Source organism: Ictalurus punctatus, chromosome 3, assembly GCF_001660625.3.
Source record: "Ictalurus punctatus breed USDA103 chromosome 3, Coco_2.0, whole genome shotgun sequence".
Taxonomy (NCBI): domain Eukaryota; kingdom Metazoa; phylum Chordata; class Actinopteri; order Siluriformes; family Ictaluridae; genus Ictalurus; species Ictalurus punctatus.
The window spans coordinates 20,174,675-20,196,697 of NC_030418.2; the positions used below are offsets into that span (position 1 = coordinate 20,174,675).

The window sequence follows — 22,023 nt, forward strand, 5'->3', positions numbered from 1 at the left end:
AACTCCATCCACACAGAGTGGAGGCGGGAATCGGACTCCCAACCCCAGAGGTGCAAGGAAAACGTGCTAACCACTAAGCCATCATGCCTCCCCAAGTAATACCAATTAATTTTTTGTAAGAGTAGCCATCCCCAAAAAAAGAGAAGCCATACTTTTGCATCACTTAAATGAAACAGGTCACAGAAAAACTTTCTTTCTTTCTATCTCTCTCTCTCTCTCTCTCTCTCTCTCTCTCTCTCTCTCTCTTTCTCTCTCTTCACAGGGAGAACATGAAAACTTTGCGGACACAGGATGCAGGTGGGAATCGAACCCCAAACCCCAAAGTCAAATGTGCTAACCCCATAGTTCAACAAAAAAAAGTGTTGTTGTTTTTTTTATTGAAACCTCTACTGATAAAGAATTCTTGACTAAATTCAGTTAGATGTGATCCTTCTTTCGATCTTATTTCCCAAATGTTGATTAATATTACATTTTTAAAGCCAAAGATAAATCCTGCAATTTTATACATTATGCCCACACACAGTTCCCCACTTTTAATGGGAGATGCATTTAGGCTGTGAGGTTAAACTATTGCGTTTCCCAATATGAAAGAATAATGAATGGTCTACGTGTTACACCACGACAGTGAGTAAAAGGGTTTCTGCACTTTCTGGCTATAAGCGCTGTACTTCTCTAAAACCTCTAGATGTCACTAATATATTTCTAAAGAGGAGATGGACAATCACTCGTTGATGTTTTGCTTTAACTCGCTTAACACGTGATGGCGCCAAACCCCAACGTGTAATCATCTATGTTACATTTTCAATAAGATTAAGAGAACTTTGTGAAATGTGTTGTAAGTGTATTTTCTGTTGCAATGTCACAGCATTAATCTGCTGAAACAGCATTGTGTCACAACTGTAAATGTGTAAGGTGGTTAGAGTTAGAGGTCCACTGGGGTTAGCTGTAAAACCTAGCGGATACTGTAGCTGTCCTCTTCACTGTGGTGCTGAAGTTCAGCCGCATTCGTTTCCGAGCAAACTCACATTTATTTACATTTACATTTATTCATTCAGCAGACGCTTTTATGCAAAGCAGTTTACAAATGAAGAGTACACACATAAACACTGATATTTACTTAAATTCGCCAGCCTAATACTCAGATCTCTCTTTAGATAACTTACTATCAAGAATACTCCTATTTGCACACTGTGAAGAATGTTAACCACCCGGTGTTTTCTGCTTTAAACATTTGAAAGTCTCGCGTATCATTGTACAGACGCCGAATATTTTAGGGTTAGATTTTTAAAGCAGGTCAGCTTCAAAAAGGTCAGTTCTCCAACATGCATAAATAAAAGCAGATTCGTGGTTATTCAAAATGTACCTCACAAGCAGCAGAAATAAAATGCTGTACATATAACAGCAGAGCACAGTTGCACATGGCACATGACTTGTATTAGTTTTGTTCTTGGCTACGTACAGATGTTTATCATAACCAATATGAGAAGAGACTCGCGGCTTGCGGTAACGGTTGATTTATTTATTTATTTATTTATTTATATTTTTAATTACAGATATGTTTTGTAGCTTATATTATTCAAGTGCCCTTCAATAATTAGACTAGTAAATAGAACTCAGAAACAAGCACAGCAATTACTGTGATGTGATTTACGGAGCAATTAGCACAGTGAAAGAATGCCACAATCCCTAATTAAAGAAATGAAAAGTCATTTATTATAGTTTTAGCATTATAATTATTATCATTCATTACACTTACGCTATAGTTCTACAATAATGAATAGAAGAAAAATATTTCATGTTTATTGGTGTATCATAGTTTTCAAAAACATGAATCACTCATAAAATATGAATCACTTGTGATGGAGCTTATGAATGTTGTTCCTAATGTTTTTGTTTGTTTGTTTGTTTTTAAATGAGGCTTAATCGCATTTATTTGTAGGGCGTGGCTTTAATATGCTGTTGCGTTAAATAAACTTAATAAATGGGGCTGATTGGGGAACCACTGGGGGGCAAGCAAGAAGTGCGTCACATCCCTGGGAAAAAAGGGTTGAATGGAATCTGCAAGCACACATGCGAGTGTCTCACCCACATCAGCACCAGCAGTGGCGAGCTCAACTATGGTGATGGCATGCCTTATAGCGCTATAGGTGCATCATCTTCTTCTATTCAGGTGAAAGGTCGCGCAATTTCGGCTTTGTGCGCACCACGGTCTCCAAAAAGACAACTTCTCACACCATGGAACACGACCGAGTGAATTTCTAACCTGTGCGCGAGTGTTTGAATTCTCTTCATCACCTTATATGACGGTTCGAGTTACAATGAACCCATAAAACGCGTTCAACTCAGCAGAGGAGAAAAGTGAGCGCAATGAAGGAGCGCAGCATGCGAAGGTAAAGCAGGAAAAGTTCATTAGCTAATCGCGGTTTGATGGTATATTAGAAACACGAAGGCAGATTCCATTCTGTGAAAACATAGCACAGTGCGGGAAGGTGCTTATATTGTTTGCGTTGAAACAAGAAAAAGTGGGAATCATGGCTGAAGAGGGATCCGGTGGCTTGGCGCAGTCCGCCGCGGTTAAACTCTCAGAGATGGGCGAAAGAACTAAACAACTAGGCACTGCTATAAAAGATCCCGAACGACAGCGAAGGATTATTCTAGTAATCGTCTGTGTGGCACTTTTGTTAGATAATATGCTTTACATGGTGATCGTGCCAATCGTTCCAGATTATTTAGCCCGCCTAGAAGGGGAATCAACCAACTCCTCCAACAGCACAGAAAACTTCGACGTTCAGATCGGTGTCCTATTTGCATCCAAAGCCATTTTGCAACTTCTTGTAAATCCTTTGACGGGCACCTTCATAGACCGCGTTGGATACGACATACCACTTTTAATTGGACTTTCCATCATGTTTGTTTCCACGTGCATTTTTGCCTTCGCTGAAAACTACGCGACTCTTTTCGTGGCGCGGAGTCTGCAGGGGCTCGGCTCGGCTTTCGCAGACACGTCAGGACTCGCTATGATAGCAGATAAGTACACGGAGGAGGCCGAGAGGAGTCGAGCCCTGGGCATCGCCTTGGCATTTATCTCGTTCGGGAGCCTGGCGGCGCCCCCCTTCGGCGGGGTGCTTTACGAGTTCGCAGGGAAGCGCGTCCCATTTCTCGCCCTCGCCAGTGTCTGTCTAGCCGACGGTATTTTGTGCATGACGGTCCTTAAGCCATTCTCCAGCAGGACCAGGGAAAACATGCCAGTTGGCACACCCATTTACAAACTTATGATTGATCCCTATATAGCAGTGGTGGCAGGTGCACTGACCACGTGTAACATCCCCCTTGCGTTTCTGGAGCCCACCATCGCGAATTGGATGGAGGAGACCATGGACGCGTCCCAGTGGCAGATCGGACTTACCTGGTTGCCAGCTTTTTTCCCTCATATTTTAGGTGTATACATTACTGTAAAACTGGCAGCGCGACACCCACACTTACAATGGTTTTATGGCGCTCTTGGCATGGTTATAATAGGTGCCAGCTCATGCACTGTGCCAGCATGCAAAAACTTTGAGCAACTTATAATCCCCTTGTGCGGCATCTGCTTTGGCATTGCGCTGGTGGACACTGCGCTGTTGCCCACACTTGCGTTTCTGGTCGATGTGCGTCATGTCTCTGTGTATGGCGGTGTGTACGCCATTGCGGACATCTCCTACTGCGTTGCCTATGCTCTGGGTCCAGTTGTAGCTGGTAAGATAGTACACGACCTAGGTTTTGTGCAGCTCAACCTGGGCATGGGCCTCGCCAACGTGCTTTACGCGCCAGCGCTGCTCCTTCTGCGCAACGTGTGCCTCATGAAGCCGTCTCACTCTGAGAGAAACATGCTGCTGGAGGAAGGGGCCACAGGCCTTTACGACACTATCAGACTAGAAGAGTGCCAAGCCAAGAAAAAGAAGAAGGGCTACAGCACAACTGACAACTTTCTGCCGGTGGATGAAAACGGTATATTTGCTGGAAACCCCAGATCATACTCTCAAGAGGAAACAGCTGATCCTGAATATGCGTAAAACCAACACTCCTAATAAGTGCTGCGTCAATTTCCCGGACACAAATTAATATACACCAATTTAACCCCAAAGTAGGCTTTACCTCTGTCTGGAAAAACAGCCTTCAATGTGTAGTCTAGCCATACAATTGCATAGAAATTCTTTCACACTGGTGCAAAAGGTGCAACATAAAAAAACTGTGCGCCGGACACTCTGTGTAACTATAAACCAAACTCAGCCCACGTTTGATCAAGAATTAATTGCTTCACGTGTTCTTTTTCAGAATCAGTCTACCGGTTATCAACATATTTGTGACCATTTCCTTCTATTTATCTTTAAAAGTATCACTGTGTATTTTTTCCCCTTTGATCAAATGCATCACTGTTTTAAAATGCGTTCAGGGATATAAATAAACGCACACGTAAAAAAAAAAAAAAAAAAAAAAGTGCGTCATTATTCAAAACAGGCTTAAGTTATTGTTGTTTTGCCAGGTCTGTGCTGCTATAACTAATATGCAATGTCACGTGACAATTTGATGGATTAAATGATGGATCTAATGTGTAGCCTATCTTGCCTCTCCACTGTCTGTATGTAGTGTGTTAACATTGTGAGGGTGTATTTCTGGAATGCGTCAATGTATATTATGAACCACAAAATGTACATAATGTGTATATCAAGTGTACATAATTAAAATGATATATTGGAAGCAGCCTTTTCTCTTTCTATTTTTTTCCTCTTTGTGCTTTTCCTGTTTATAAGTTACCTATAAATTATTTCTGTACAGAAAACTCTCTCCAGTTATAAATGTTAATGTCGGAATTATTAAATAAAAGGTAAATAACATAGGATACTTGAGGAAATTTTGATAAGCCTGCTGTCCTTTAAACGAAATGAATCTGGATAGCTGATGTGTTTTCAACACACACACACACACACACACACACACACACACACACACACACACAAAACATGGTTATTATATTCATTAATACAAGTTTTATCCCGCAAAACTTACAATGCGATTAATGGTGTGGTTTATTCTGTGCCTGTTAACTGACACTGAAATAAAAAAATTTTAAAAAATGTTTAAAAAAAAGGAAACGGTCAAGAGTATTGAGTGCTGACATTCTTTACTAAGCATATAGGTACACATGCACAGTTGTCAAGATTATTACCTGTCCGGTGAACAATTAAGAAATAAATCTTTTTTTTTTTCTTCCAGTGGTTAATATAAAGCGTATCCGTTCACTTCCTGAGTGGTGAAACAAATACATAATCCCAAAAGCAAAAATAAAAATCAGTATTACATACCAAGAAATCAATTAATTCATTGTTAATTGCGTTATTGCCATGAGTAGGCTACTACATCCCTCTTTGAGACATGTCAAAACCAAGTCGTTTATAATATGAAAGGCAAATACAAATAATGGCCCCCAGGCATTATACTAAATACATATTGCATAATGAGTCAAAACAGTATAGTACTATTTTGACACAGAATGCGGTTTCAGACGCACACAAAGATGCCGAATATTGCAACTGACGCATGAGGGTTGGTGGGAGGAGCTTCGAGCATCTTCCCCGAGCGTACTGTGGAACTCCAATGCATGGGGCGCAAACAGGGTTCAGAAGAAACGACAGAAGAACAGCTCTTTCCTTTTTAGAAAAAGGACGTCTGCGGGAAAATGAATTTGGATAAACTTTGGGGGGTTTTTCAAAACATGACAGCGCCGTTCTGGTAAGTATAAGGCACTGACCAACTTTATATTTTAGGTTCATTTTAGGCTCATTTTACATCTATTCATCTCTGTGCAGTAAGACTTTAGGGATGCTTACATCTTTACTTACTATAAGCTATTAATATGGCTACATATGCTTTAATCAAGAGAAAAATGTACAGCTTGGAAAACATTTTCACTGATAAACCTAGGGGCTTCATCTATTCCAGAGGGCAAAGAGGGAAAGTGAATCTGTGACATTTCCTCACAGCTGACTGAGCTCTGGAACTTTGAGCATGCCGGTTTTGGACAGGAAGCCTTCAAGGGGCCAAGGAGATCAAAGTGTAAAGTGTATTTTTACTACGTTAGGATTAATAGTAATTATTTTGTGCAGTTTTAATGTGCAATTGAAAATATTTCATTTTAACTAGCATTCATACATAACAAAACTGATGGTGTTTTAAAATCCTTAAGCAGATCTGACAAAACTGTACTTTTAACCGGGGAAGACCGGAAAACTGTAGTGATTTGAGCATTCCTTCAAACATGTCATTTGTAAATCGGTGACAAAATCCCCTAAATCAACCATTTAAATAATCTTTAGTTATTACTGAATGAATGAAATGATAGATATAGATGATATATTTTCTCTGTTGTCTTGAAAAATGAGTAAATAAACAAGATAAATGAGTAAATGTGTTCTCTCAATAACACTATATCTCTAATTTTATATGTTCAGGGCCTTCCTAAATTGCCCATCCCTGACTTACAGCAAACATTAGATATGTATTTAAAGTGCATGAGACATCTGATCCCTGAAGAGCAGTTCAGAAGGACTAAGGATATTACTGAGAAGTTTGGAGCACCCGGTGGGCTGGGAGAGAGACTTCAGAGAAAACTACTGCAAAGAAGAGAGGTTACAGCTAACTGGGTAAATCTCTGGAGATATTTAATTAATTTTTTGTAGTGACATTTTATAAGTTTTTTTTTTTTTTTTTGGGGGGGGGGGGGGGGGGGGGGGTATAACTCCGGGTATTATCTCATTTGGCTGTAACTATTTAAAGTTTAAAATACAGATATTGTGCAGAAGCTGATTTTGTAAACTTTTTGTAATTACAAAAGTATCAATATTTTTTCTTTTTAGGTATATGACTACTGGGTTGAAGATATGTATTTGAATAACAGATTAGCACTCCCTGTTAACTCCAGCCCTGTAATGGTCTTCCCAAAGCAGAACTTCAGGACTCCAAGTGACATACTCAGGTATTAAACGCTGTGGAGGAAGTTTCTTATCCCTATTTTTTTTATCAGTCTAACACTAAACACCTACAGTGTTTTGTACATACAGTCCCCTCTGAAAGTATTGGAACAGCAAGGCCAATTACATGGATTTTGCTATACATTGAAGACATTTGGGTTTGAGATCAAAAGATGAATTTGAGCTTTCATTTCCTGGTATTTACAGCTAGATGTGCTAAACAACTTAGAACATGGCACCTTTAGTTTCAGACCACACAATTTTATGTGAGCAAAAGTATAGGAACAGATATAAATATTAAGTAAATAACACTTAATATTTGTTTATATATCCATTACTTGCAATAACTGCATCAAGTCGGTGAACCACTGACATCACTTTGTACCAGGCTTGTACCAGTTTTTTTCAGTTGTTGTTTATTTTATGGGGTTTTCTCCCTTGAGTCTCCTCTTCAGGAGGTGAAAAGTATGCTCAATTGGGTTAAGGTCTGGTGATGGACTTGGCCAGTCAGAAACATTCCACTTTTTCCCTGATGAAGTCCTTTGTTGTGTTGGCAGTGTCTTGCTAGATTAGATTAGATACATTTCTCTGTAAATTGACAGACAGAATATTTCGGTAGACTTTTGAATTCATTCCATCATGAGTTACATTATCAATAAAGATTTGTGAGTCTGTTTCAGAAGCAGCCATGCAAGCCCAAGCTATATGACACTACCTCCACTGTGATTGTCTGATTAGCTTGTACATTTTGGGTCATGAGCAGATCCTTTCTTTCTCTACACTTTGGCCTTTCCATCACTTTGGTAGACTTTCCATCATCTTGGTTCCAGAACTTTTGTGGTTCATCTCTTTATTTCTTTGTTAATTTCAATCTGGTGTTCTGCTTCTTACAGCTGATGAGTGGTTTGCATCCTGTGATATGGCCTCTAAATTTCTGCAATCAATATCTTATTTGAATGGTGGATTGCAATTTTAAAAAATAATTAATGTCAACTGTATATCCGGAATTGATATATTTCTGTAAAGCTGCTTAAACACCTGTCAGTCACATGTTGCTATATTTTTGATCACTTGAAAAAATGGGTGGGTTCAAACAAAAGGTGCCATATCCTATTCATCTTTTCATGTCAAACCCAAATGTCTTCATTGTATAAGGAAAAGTAAAAGAATTGGTCTTGCCATTCCAGTACTTTTGTAGGGGACAGTATTTGTTTTTGACACTCAGTGAATCATTCTAACAAATAAAGATTTGAAGGATAGCATGTGTTGAAAACTTTAGGAAAATCATAAGAAGTGGGTAATCTTGTCAAGTTTGTAAATTGAATCTTCCACTCCCACTACCTTGATGGCTTGGTGGCCCCAGAGTCATACAGTATATATGGGTTCCTTATAATTATCACTATATGCAGATCATGTATTTTAGTGTGATAAGTGAATAAACTAACAATATGCCCATCTCTTAAATTACCTGGAGTTGTTTAACAATCTTACCATCTTAATCTAGATGTCTGCATCATTAGAGGAACTGAATATGTCTATTTTAACTGATCTACACCAAGGACATAAATTTATACAGATAAAAAAGATGAGATGTTTTAAACTAAATTTCCATTTACATATCATTCAAAAATGTACTTCACAATAAGTCATTTATGAAGTCTGGTTCTTTTTTTTTTTTATTAGACTAAAGAGAAAAGAATTAAGCTATTCAAATAAATAAATTATACTAGTGCACAGATTATTAGCCTATACATTATTAATAGCAAGCCCAATTTTTACTGTGTTGCTTTCAATTTTGCAAAGGTTTGGGGAAAAGGGTGGATTTCGTATATCATGGTAACTTTATTGATATAAAATCCAACATAAGAACATTTTATTATACTTCCTGCTTTAGGAAATCAGGTCTGCAAAACATAATATGGGACTAGATGTAAGTATTCCAAGCCTAAGTTATGTCACATGAATTTGTTTAAAATTAACCCACAATTATAAATTAGACTATTTAGACATTGTGCCTTTGACATTTGATTAAAGCTTCACTCACAAAACATGTCTGCTAGCACTTACCAACTCCAAAACCTATAATCAAAACTTGTTTTCCTGCTGCGCAAAGATAATCTATTCTTATATACTGTATAATATATTTACACTTGAATACAATAAAAAATTTTACACTCTCTTTTCTCTTCAACAGATTTGCAGCTCATCTAATTTCAGGTGTATTAGAATACAAGTGTCTGATTGATGGGTAGGTCTTACCAATAGTAGAACTTTATCTTGCATAACAGGTAGGTACATGCATTAGAAGTCCCCTAGTGCTCTTTGCAATAATCTGCTCTTGCTATGATTTGCAGACATGCCCTCCCAGTGGACTTTGCCCGCGGCCAATTAGCTGGCACGCCATTGTGTATGGAGCAGTACTACAGGCTCTTCACCACCTACCGCCTACCCGGGCCAAAGACAGATACCCTGGTGGCTCAGAAGAGCTCTGTAATGCCAGAACCAGAGCATATAATAGTGGCCTGTAAAAACCAGGTAGGACTGTAAGTGCAGTTGCTTAAGGGAATCAGGCTCTGTTTGATGATTCACTTATTTGTTACACATAATTAGATCTGATCTTGCACACAGGCAAGGTGTCTAAATGAGACCATAACAAAGGTGATGGACAACTTTCTTGGGCAGTTATTTTTTCTGTTCTACAACATAATTAATAAGTGAGGTCCTCGAACAGGTGCTCACTACTGACTTAATGAGGATTGTTGTTAATCATCTTCATGCTTGAGCTGTTTTTAATTATGTGCACGACAATCCATTTTAATGTCATAAAAGTTACAGTCACTCATTAGGCAGCTGTTCTTCCACTCAAAGTGGCTGTTAGTGAATAGTGTTATGTACAGTCTATGGCCAAGCTATAAATGAATAAAATAATTATGAAATTTATTATTTTATTTCACTAGTTTTTTGTTCTTGATGTGGACATCAACTTTCGGCGGCTCAATGAGAAAGATCTGTTCACTCAACTGCAGAAGATAATGACGATGGCTGAGAGCGAGGAGGAAAACTTCCCTCCTATTGGACTGCTCACCTCAGATGGGCGGACTGAGTGGGCAGAAGCTCGTAGTGCTCTCATTAAAGGTTCGATGCCATTTGAGGATGAATGTATCTTGCATTCCACCATTCTGAGATCAGGAATTTTTCCATGAAAATATAGTAAGAATTTCTAATAAAACAGAAGTATGCATATAAATTATTTGGATTAGATCTGACATTGAAGAAAACTTTGCAATTAATTACAGCAATGGATAACTTGCAATTAATTACAGCAATGGATAAACACTAAAACAAAACCTGCATTAATTAGAAAACATAATCATGCACAAATTCTAAATTTTACCACAAGGTAACTCAGATACCAAAGTATGCTGAATAAACACATCTGCTGCAGATTCTACCAACAGGGACTCTCTAGATATGATTGAGCGTTGCCTGTGTTTGGTGTGCATGGATGAACCCTGTGGCATGGATCTCAGTGACACAAACCGAGCCATGATGATGCTCCATGGAGGAGGGAAAGACAAGAATGGAGGAAACCGCTGGTACGACAAACCCATGCAGGTAAAGCAGAAATATAAAATGCTGCCAAACAACATGTAATAATTTAAAGTTTGGATTACATCTGCAGTTAATTGGTGAATCTCAGTTTATAATAGGTGCAGATGGGTGTTGTGGTGTTGTTTGTGAACATTCACCCTTTGAGGGAATTGTTCTGGTCCAATGCACAGAATATTTACTGAAGTACATGTAAGTTAATAATTTTATATAATTGTTTCATCATCCATTCTTCACTGGAGACTGAATTAAAAACAATGCATGACAATAGCAGTACATTTGTTTTTTGAGACGTCAAAATTATGACAAGCAGATAAAACATGTTTATATCTTTTATATACTTTAAGCAGTGTTTTGGAATAGAACCTGCATATTTTCAGTGGCATTTAAATAACACAGAGTTTGGGGAGAAAAAAAGTCATATGAAACTGGATAACTAAAAATGTTTTATATCTTGTTCATTCAGTACAGCTCACATACAGTACATACACTCTCATACAGGTATATAGTCAATCCATAATTCTCATAATCTTCATAATTTGGAGAGTTTTGATTTGAGAGGCATCTAAATTCTGAATTACCTTTACCTCTAGAGTAATGAGAAGTCTATACATGGGTATGTTTGCATCACTTTTAGGAGTGGCAGCCCTTCAAAGTTTGTGCGAGCAGCAAGTGTGAGTGAGTTGCCATCTCCAAGGCGCTTGCACTGGAAATTTTCTTCAGAAATTAAAAAATTCCTCTCATCTTCAGCAGACAAATTACAGTGGCAAGCCAACATTACACTTACTTCTCTTAAGTAGTATAGTGTGTATGTGTATCTTGCTGTACTAACTCATTGCATCCTTTATATTTAGGCTTGTCAAAAATCTAGACATGAATGTCCACAAGTTCAGCAGTTATGGCAAAGAGTTCATCAAGAAACATAAAATGAGTCCTGATGCTTACATACAAGTGGCTCTGCAGTTAGCATTTTACAGGTCAGTTTCCTGTTTTCTACCTCACAATACATGGATAATATTCAACACACCAGGACACTTCATACATACCTACCCTTTTTCGCAAGATGCCATGGAAGACTTGTGCCAACCTACGAGAGCGCATCAATCCGTCGCTTCCAGCAGGGTCGTGTGGACAACATTCGCTCTTCTACTGCTGAGGCCTTGGAATTTGTGAAAGCCATGACTGATAAGAAGTCGAGTCTGATGGTAGGTGATTACGCATGATACAGTAAAAGGAGATGATCAGGATTATTTAAGCTGATTGTACTTTATCATTGGATTCCACAATCATACGTTTCTATACAAATTTCAATAAATATAGCGTTTCGTCTCAGTTAGTTGGCATAATCAAAAGTATCTTCATTATCATATTTAATCATTATTCCTAGTCAAAGGATCAGTAATGTTTAAGTTGTAACTTAAAGTTGTAACAGTGCTCACAAAAATGTGTTGTAGATGGTAATGTTTAGTACATTTTTAGTTTTTCCTATAGTATTTTTTTTTTCAGTTATCTTTTTTGTAAGATGTTTAAATTTCATCCTCTTTGGAAGAAAATATGTTATTGTGAAGTACTTGGTGAATGCCAAGGCAATACACATTCAGTAAGAACACAATGCTGTGTTCTGTCCCATCATACTGCACACATTCTGCTTAAAAAGTAAGGACACCAGTGATGTACTGATGTACTGTTTCCATTATCATAAAACTTTATTGTATCCATTAACATGACAGTGACATTTGCTGAGTATTACATAAAAGAGCAAAGCATCTTACTTTCAACATGAGCAAGTCTTTTAGCTACCATTTGCCAGTTAGCTCTGCCCCTGATAGTCCCAGATTCAATAATACTATGCCCTTTTGCATGAAATTTACTACTATTGTTTAATTTACTTATATATTCTGTGCTAATAAATGTCTGTGTGTGCCTTTTAACACTATACAATTTGTATATACTATATCAAAAGCGTCCATAGAACATTTTGTTAATTGTTAAACCTTATTCATTATTTATTAACATCACTTACATCATTTCACTATATTCTTGTCTTTGCATAGGATTCTGAGAAGATGGAGAAGTTATATGATGCCATTAAGGCCCAAACCAATTATACAATATTGGTAATTAAAACTGAGGGTGCTGATCAACTTCCCAGCTTAATGCAATCATAGTATATCCTATCATGATACTGTTAGTTCTCTTATTCACAGAAACTGTTTTATTGTCCAGGCTATTACAGGGATGGCAATAGACAATCACTTACTTGGACTGCGAGAAATTTCTAAGGAGCTCAACCTGGAGAAGCCAGAGATTTTCAAAGATGAGACCTACATCACCAGCAACCAATTCATCCTCTCCACAAGTCAGGTACATTAAATGCTAACTACAGGGAATAAATAAGAACGGGAAATTAATGTGAGATAGTGGGTGATTTACTCACCATAAATTATGTCAGTTTAAATCAACAACTGAGAAACGTATCCAAAACTTGCATTCAAAGAATTCTACAGAGCTTAATAAATTATCCACATTGAACTATTACACCTAGACACTCTTGAGACACACGGTAACTGTGTGATCTCTGCATGCAGGTACCTACGACTGTGGAGATGTTTTGCTGCTATGGCCCTGTGGTCCCTAATGGCTATGGAGCCTGCTACAATCCCCAGTCAGACCACATCATTTTCTGTGTGTCCAGTTTCCGTGACAGCCCAGAGACCTCTTCAGACATGTTTGTGAAAGCTCTGGTGGAGTGCCTGGGGGAGATGCAGGATCTGTGTAACACTCAAGCCAAGCATAGTAACACCAGAGAGAGGACTGGAGAGGCCAATGAAGCTGTGAGGAGTAGAGGGAAGACATAGTATACACTCTTAGAAATGAGTTCTTCAAGGATTCTTTAAGGGTTCATTGGATAATTAAGAGTTCTTAGCTTCTGAAAAGAATTCTAGTTGGAACCCTTTCTGACAGGGAAACACACTATTGGAGGGGTTCCATTTAGGACCTTTAAGGGTTCCCCCTGAAGGAAGAACTCATAAGAATGTACCTGAGAAGTAAATGCCCACCAGGGGTTTTTCATCTGAATTCCTTTTTTACCTCCCTTAAGATGAATAGTGTAATTTAGCTATTGTGTCCCGACAGCCAAAGAATAATACATTATACTATTATTATGCGGTAGATAAAATATTAATGTGTGTGTAACATAATACTGTTTAAGATTTTGTGCTGCCAAAATAAAAGCTATGAGAATTGTACTACTAAGAAGAGATAAAAAAGACTAAACAAGAAATTCAGAAAAGTTGCTAGAAAAGTGTTTGCCCTAACATCATCAGATAGCGAGGTCAAATCCTAATGATGCCCGGATGCCTGATGATGTTGTTCGGAAAACAAGAAAACAAATGTGGCCATGCTATCTGCGTGAGTGGGATGGCATTTCTCTCTCTCCCCCGTCAATCAGAGCGACACTAACCAATGGTAGGTGTCTGTAAGCTCACTGTCTGTGGAAGAGGGCAGATAGCGCCTTCTTCCCAGCTTTTCAGTGATATAGCTCAAGCAGCAGTTTGAAAAGATGCAGTTGGCTGTCTTCATGTATCTCAGAGGAAGCACATGCTAGCCTTCACGATCCACAGTTGGTAGATGTTGTGTGATAAGGGAGAGCTGGCTAGTGAGTGGGAATTGGCAAATGCTTTAGTATTTAAGGCTTTAGAGGCTTTAGTACAGACTGCATAGAATAAAAATGAATTTTACTATATTTACTGTTGGTGGAAATGTATGAATAATTTGTTGTTTTCATGGTGTTTACACATTAATTACATGACATTGCAATATAAGTGCTGGTATTCAAATATTTGGTTAGGTGAAACTGTAAGAGAAGATTTGTTTGTTCTGTTTAGGTAAATGAGCTACACTATATCACCAAAGGTTTGTGGACACCTGAGTATAACACCCATGTGCTTTTTGAACATCACATTCCAGTATTAGTTCCTATTATAAGAACCTCCACGCGTCTGGGAAGGCTTTCCACTAGATTTTGGAGCGTGCTTGCAGGGATTTGTCCATTCAGGCATAAGAGCATTAGTGAGGTCAGGCACTGATGTCATATGAGGAGGCCTGGTGTGCAGTTGGTGTTCCAGTTCATCCTAAAGATGTTCAGTTGGGTTGAGGTCAGGGCTCTGTGCAGGACACTTAAATTCTTCCACTACAACCTTCTCAGACCGTGTCTTTATGGACCTCACTTTGAGTACAGGGGCATTGTCATACTGGAACTGGAAATCTTAGTTTCAATGAAGGGAAATTGTAATGCTACAGCATACAGAGACATCCTTAACAATTGTGTGTCTTCAACTTTGTGTCAACAGGTTGAGAAAGGCCCATGTGTGGGTGTGAAGGACAGGTGTCCACATACCTTTGGCTATATAGTGTGTAGGTTGTTTTAAAAGACTTGTACCGTAATCTAAGTCTGCAACTTTTGTGTGACTTCATTATCTATACCAGAATGCTCGTAGAGTAAAGGTTTCAGATTTACATGTACCTGTCATACTTGTATAATACCATCACCACCTAAATATATACAGCATATGTAGTGCTCCATTCCCACTGTTACTAATGTCAGATCTGGTCAAGGATCTCTTTCCCTCTTTCTTAAAACAACAACAACAACAAACAAACAAACAAACAAAAACTGATGACTGAAATTATTTATATGCTTTAATGTTGCTGTCAATAATTGAACATTGTATGTAAGCATTTGTCTTTTCGCCTCAAAGTAAATATCTGCATGTATTTGCAGAACATCACTTTATCTGTGACTCTGTTGGGAAATGGTATTTGTTATTCAATAGTAATGCTTATTTCTTACATAATGTCAAACTTCACAAATTGTGACAATATTTATAAATAAATTTCCAAAATCTTTCATGTCCAAGATTGGACAAGGATGAAATTATACAATTATAAATAATATTAATAAAACTGAATTACAAAATTATGACAAATATGACATTATTACAATTGGCACCCCGTCCAAGGTGTACCCCGCCTTGTGCCCCATGCTCTCTGAGATAGGCTCTAGGTTCCCCACAACCCTGTAGGATAAATGATATAGAAAATGGATGGATGACAATGTTTTTTAATAAAAATGTATTAAGATATAAGATTCATCATGTGTCCATATATACTATTCTAAAAATCTATTTGGATATCTATTTAAAGTGTGCTATTTCTGTGTTGTTATTGAATTTGTTGTAACAGTAATTAATTAGCCAATGAGACAACATGAAATCCTGAGAAAAATCTGAATGTGTCCAAAGTAGTCTTGAGTAATTTAAGCACTTTCTTGTAAAAGCGTTACTGGTATAGCGGGTCAGTTTCTAAATATCTTTGTTAAACATGTTGAAGTGTTATTAGTGAATCATGTATTTAAACTGGTTTGTTTTACAAAGTACAAAGTTATTTTTTTTTTTTATATTTTTATTTTTTATGTGAAACTTCATATTTTAACAAATGAATAAAATTATGAAGAAGTAGACCTCAAAATGTGTGTGGAGTAGTAAATAATCATTTTTTGCACTTTGTATTTTGAGATTCTAATTGGCATATACATTTATTTAAAATGACTTACAATAAGACAGAATTAAAAGCCAATAGTGATGCAGAACTTAATTTCTAACAACTGACCAGAAACAAGTCCATTATAGAATGTCTGGTCTGCCCTTATATAGCTTATATTTTTAACCTTAGTGGTTCCAAAGCACTTTACACTGTTTCCCATTCACCCACTCACACACGAATGGTAGCAGAGCTGCCATGCAAGGCACTAGCTTGCCATCGGGTTCAGTGTCTTGCCCAAGGACACTTCAGCATGTGGAGTGAAGTGGGTCGGGAATCGAACTGCCAACCCTACGATTAGTGGACAACCCACTCTACCATCTGAGCCACAGCCGCCCATAGATGTACAATAGGAAGGACAGACAACCACAAACAGTAGGTTAAATTACAGTTAGAGAAATAACACAAATTAATAGCAATAATACACAAAATATAGGAATATAGGTCATCCATCAGCACAGCAAAAGAGAGCACATCAACACACTCAGAGGGAGTGTGTCATCTTCATTTAATTAATTTATATACTTGTATTTTTTTAAATAAATGAACCCAAGTAATTGATTTCAGTAAACGTTTGGTGCTGTGGTGGTGGGATCAACAAACTGCTCACTGCTCAATACTTTCTCCTGCTCTGAAAAAAATCTCGTTTTTTAGGGCTGCAACAACTAATCGATAAAATCGATCATTAAAATACTCCACAACGAAATTCATTATGGATTAGTTGGGTCTGTGACGTCAGTGTGGAAAACCCCCGTCAGTGACGTCACTTCCCAATGGTGAAAAAGACATTTCTATGAATAAAACACATCTGAAAAACAGCGGAGGTCACAGAGTGAGCTGCTGCGGGAAAAGTGCACGATCAAGGTCGTCCAAAACATGAGAATGTTTTATATTAAGCGCTTCAAACAAGTGTATTAAAGTGTATTAACGTGGCTGCGACAGATGTGTGTGCTGTTTAATGTGAAATAAAAACATTTTTACAATTATATCCTTATCTGTAAATGTTAGAAATTCACGTCAGTATTTCCATTTTACATAAAGACTCGTCCTGACAGCAAGTGAGTCTCCATTAAACTTCACTGAATGAGCGCGAGTCCACGCATGCGCGTCAATCAAACAGCGCGCAATAGAAAGGAAGCGCAATAACTGACTAAAATATTCACTTTGATCAAATATGTTGTTTGGTGCTATATTTAGAAACAAAAGTAATTGTGTTTTTTATGAGAGCAAAAACTGTAATGCGGTTATAAATGTAAGAAGTGTCATAGATTTACAGAATAAAGGAACATGTTACTGTGTTCAGATGAGTGAATGTCTATGTTACTGCAGAACTGTCAACCTCTTACCAATTAACACTTACTTTGTGCTTTGGTTTTTCTTTTCTTTTTTTCTTTTCCTTTAAAAAAAAACAACATTTTTAATATAGTGATTTAACTTCTGCTTTAAAGCTTGTGGACAATCAGTTTTTTTGTTTTCAAAATATAATGTATATATATATATATATATATATATATATATATATATATATATATATATATATATATATATATATATATATATATACACAAATCCTTTGCACAATGTATAGCATAACCCACATAGATACATTTAATACATTTTTCATAGCCTTCAATATGCACAGTGTTTGAAGGACAACATTGGCAGAATGTGAAATACTGTAACATTTTTTCGAAGAAAAAAAATACAGAAAATAAAAACTGGGCTTTTAATCCAACTAATCAAAGAAATGATTGACAGGTTAATCGATTAGCAAAATAATTGTTAGTTGCAGCCCTACTTGTTTAGAATATGTATTCTCACTCACTCATTTACTCACTCACTCTCTTACACTCTCTAACTCACTCACTCATTCACTCACACTGTCACTCACTAACTCACTCACTCATTCTCACTCACACTCTCACTCACTCACTCACTCTCACTCTCACTCACTAACTCCCTCACTCATTCACTCACACTCTCACTCACTAACTCACACTCTCACTCACTAACTCACTCACTCACTCACTCTCACTCACTCATTCATTCACTCACACTCTCACTCACTAACTCACTCACTCACACTGTCACTCACTCACACTCACTAACTCACTCACTCTCACTCACACTTACTCACTCACACTCTCACTCATTAACTCACTCATTCACTCACACTCTCACTCACTAACTCACTCATTCACTCACACTCTCACTCACTAATTCACTCACTAACTCACTCACTCACTCACACTCTCACTCATTAACTCACTCACTCATACTCTCACTAACTCACTCATTCACTTACACTCTCACTCACTAACTCCCTCACTCATTCACCCACACTCTCACTCACTAACTCACTCATACTCTCACTCACTCACTCATTCACTCACACTCTCTCACTCACTCACTCATTCACTCACACTCTCACTCACTAACTCACTCACTCACACTCACTCATTCACGCACTCTCACTCACTCACTCATTCATTCACTCACACTCTCACTCACTCACATACTCTCACTCACTCTCTCACTCATTCACTCTCACTCATTCACTCACTCTCTCACTCATTCTCACTCTCTCACAGTAACTGCTTCATCCTGATCAGTGTTGTATTTTGTCACAGGAAATCACAATCCACCATTATTATACGTACATTATCAAACATATTAGATTTATTATTGAATTCTTATAGTTATTAGTCTATTTGACTGGTAACCTCAGTTGAACAGGTTTAATTCAAACCTCTATAACTAAATAAATAGGCCTATAAACAATGTGAACTTGGACCTAATGTGTTGTGTATGTGGACAGTTCAGGAATTTAAAAAAAAATAAATGCCCTAGGGCTCCATTAAAAATGCAGAATATTATGTGTATATTAAAATAATTAGCCTACATTATATATATATATATATATATATATATATATATATATATATATATATATATTGCTTGTTTTAAAATGTAGTGAAACTCACGTGAAGTAAGGAAAGAGTATGAGAATGTGTCGTTTGCCTGAATCCCAAAAAATGGTTCAGTTGAATTATAGAGGCTATTATTTCTTACCCTATGTAGTGTACTTATATAGTGAAGACATGTAGGTTTCAGCCTTTCACTTCTTAGCTAGTTTCTAAGGGCCGGTTGTGTCCTGTTTATGTAGTCTCGTGAATGTTTGTTGCTAGGGAAACCGCACCAGTAGGGACACAGCCAAGGCGCGCTCTGTTAATTCGTCAGCACAGTGTGTTGTTTGCGGTTTCGGCTTAGAAAACTAATCTTATGCCCCATGTCTTCACTGGTCACTGTTCGATATGGCCCTTACGAATCGTGTGGAGTTATTAATCACAAGACTTTCCGCCTAGAAGGCCTGCAAGGTTCATTCGGCTTTTGGTTAATGCGTAGTTAATGCTAGCTGCCTCTCCGGTGGAATTCATTCTCTGGGGAAATAAACGTACAGCACAGCGTATCATAGTTTACACTGGCAAGTAAAATGGTTTTGCCTGTTTGTTTTTTTCCCCCATTAGCGGTTCTGAGAGACTGCGGGTACGTGTGTGTTCTTGAGGAGACACTTGACTGGAACCAGGTGGAGCTGGTGGTTCATGGAGAAAGCGTCTATCAGTGCGACATCAACAACCTGGAGTTTGGTAATAACCCAGTCTCAATCATTTACAGCTACTGGTGTTAAAGTAGAAACACATCTCCAAAAAGAACACACAGATATAATCAGCATCATTTTATAGTTTTAAACTATTAGTTGAAAAATAAAATTTTAAGTCAGTCTTAAATTTGTCATCCAATACTGCACTTATAGCTTGATGCATTTATAAATGTGAAGTTCCTGTTAATTTCCCATATTAGAATCATTCATTCATTCAAATATTCATTCATTCATTCATCTTCAGTTACCACACTATCTTGGTCAGAGTCTTGGTGGACCGGGAGCCTATCCCGGGAACACTGAGCATGAGATGGGAATACACACACACACACACACACACACACACACACACACACACACACACACACACACTCTCACTCCTTTGCACCTTGGGGCAGTTAGAATTGCCAGTTAGTGCAGGGTGGTGAGAGAAAGCTGGAGAACCTGGAGGAAACCACACAGACATGAGGTGATCATGCAAAACCTCACATAGACAGTAACCCGAGCTCAGGATTGAACCGGAATGCTGCACTGCTGTGTCTGTTTCTTTTAACTGTTCATTAACTGGTTCATGAATGTAATCAAACTCCCACTGGCTCCCTTACATAGTTGTTCAATTCTTTGATCAAATCGCTTTGAATTAGCATTATGGTTCTTCTTCATTATTGAGTCAGGATAGTTTAGTTCTGTTTCATTCCTCCTGACCACCAGAGGCAGTGCTTAAACACTAATGGATTATCACAGTGCCAGCTATTAGGTCGAAAGAATATACCAACAAAGTCAAGTGATGATGTAGGCTGAGCTTCAAGGATAATAACCATATTAGCTCAGTATTCAGCCTCTTTCACTTTCTTGCTTGACTGTGATAGGTCATTTATTTTCGCACTGTCAAGTGCAGATTACAGAGCAGTGAAGTATTGCCCTCGCAAGCTGTGACTCATAGGTTTTTGGGACCCAGAGTGGATTTTCTTTTTTGTGAGAGTTGCATGAGTTTTTGCCTTTGTGAATAATTTTTAGACTGAATTTCATGAGACTCTACTACTACTGCTACTTGGTACTATCTGGTGGTTAGTGCTACCACACTAAAGCTGGCGGTTCCGCACTAGCTTAAGTTTCTTATTTTAGGTGGAATTTGTGACGCTCTGTGCTCCTCGATGCTATCCGGAGACTATAAGTGATCGTTGATGTATTCTCTTCACATTCCGTGAGCATTCGTGCTGTTAGCCTTTCAGATCTATCTGGAGGCATTTATTATTGAGGAGATCATGGCACACAGTTCTATTGCCATGGGCTTCGCGCTGTCGTGTAGGCCGTGTCCAAATACCTTACTCCCTGATGATGGCCATGATGTCTGTCTGTCTGTCCTGTATGGGACTTCAACATCTAAGAGATGCTATCATGGACCCGTACCTGCAATGTAGTCTGCTGCCCATGTTTGAGAGATGGCTTCATCTCGCAGAGTTGGAACCCAGTTTGGAGGTAGGTCTTGTGGAGTCAGAGCTAACTAACGCCAAATGGACTCGAAATGCGTCTGTGGCACCCAAGACCCCCTGCCCCCCCGACCCACATGCATTGTCGGTTAGTGGATTATGCATGCGTTGGTTGCCCTAAGGATTCTGGCATGGTGCTTTGGCCAAATCAATCTTTTCTTCCTAAGCTGCTGTTTCCTCAATTTGTAAATCAGTCCATTAACCTGGCTGCATTTCAAGGCCCGTCCGAAGCGACCGGATCGAGGGATCTCTTCTTCTGTCACGTTCGGGCCCTGAGGTGTTACATGGACGCTACTGTCAGTCTGAGGCAAACTGATCAACTCTTTGTCTGGAATTCGCAGAACCACAGTTACCTCTGTAACTAGCGATATTTGGACTAATTTACTAATCTATGTCTCAGAACAGGTTTTTAAGGTTGCTAGATTTTTTTTTTTTTTGTCGTTGTTGCATCTAACCTATTTATGCAGTGTCCCCAACATATATTAACTTGGGACTAGTCAGGGTTGCTGTACTTATCAGAATGTGAATTTATATAAAATGACAAAATATGCACAAAACCACTTAAGCTGCCACTAAGATTTATTAATATATTCCAAAATGATTGTCTAATTCTACACTATATGGCCAAAAGTATGTGGTCACCTAACCATATGGG

The 22,023-nt window shown here is 38.2% G+C and overlaps 2 protein-coding genes across 2 annotated transcripts; both read left to right on the plus strand.

Moving 5' to 3' along the window:
• Positions 1-1,998: 1,998 nt before the first annotated feature.
• Positions 1,999-4,754, plus strand: slc18a3a (solute carrier family 18 member 3a). Its single transcript, XM_017463296.3, has one exon. It carries the CDS (start codon positions 2,532-2,534, stop codon positions 4,050-4,052), a length of 1,521 nt encoding a protein of 506 aa, XP_017318785.1. The 5' UTR covers positions 1,999-2,531; the 3' UTR covers positions 4,053-4,754.
• A 769-nt stretch (positions 4,755-5,523) lies between these two features.
• On the plus strand, positions 5,524-16,119 carry chata (choline O-acetyltransferase a). Its single transcript, XM_017463251.3, has 15 exons — positions 5,524-5,769; positions 5,980-6,093; positions 6,489-6,680; positions 6,894-7,012; positions 9,202-9,255; positions 9,362-9,542; positions 9,965-10,142; positions 10,453-10,622; positions 10,708-10,808; positions 11,254-11,382; positions 11,471-11,593; positions 11,680-11,821; positions 12,671-12,733; positions 12,843-12,980; positions 13,205-16,119. The coding sequence occupies exons 2-15, from the start codon at positions 6,046-6,048 to the stop codon at positions 13,472-13,474; spliced, it is 1,908 nt and encodes a 635-aa protein (XP_017318740.1). The 5' UTR covers positions 5,524-5,769; positions 5,980-6,045; the 3' UTR covers positions 13,475-16,119.
• The last annotated feature ends 5,904 nt before the right edge of the window (positions 16,120-22,023 follow it).

What these genes read in the sequence shown, in the direction of transcription:
- chata (XM_017463251.3), top strand. Translation starts at nt 6,046, where the DNA reads ATGCCGGTTTTGGACAGGAAGCCTTCAAGGGGCCAAGGAGATCAAAGT. An exon ending in TACAAGTGTCTGATTGATGG is followed by an intron (nt 9,256 to 9,361) that starts GTAGGTCTTACC and finishes TATGATTTGCAG; the next exon opens with ACATGCCCTCCCAGTGGACT. An exon ending in AAACCAATTATACAATATTG is followed by an intron (nt 12,734 to 12,842) that starts GTAATTAAAACT and finishes TTTATTGTCCAG; the next exon opens with GCTATTACAGGGATGGCAAT.
- slc18a3a (XM_017463296.3), top strand. Translation starts at nt 2,532, where the DNA reads ATGGCTGAAGAGGGATCCGGTGGCTTGGCGCAGTCCGCCGCGGTTAAA.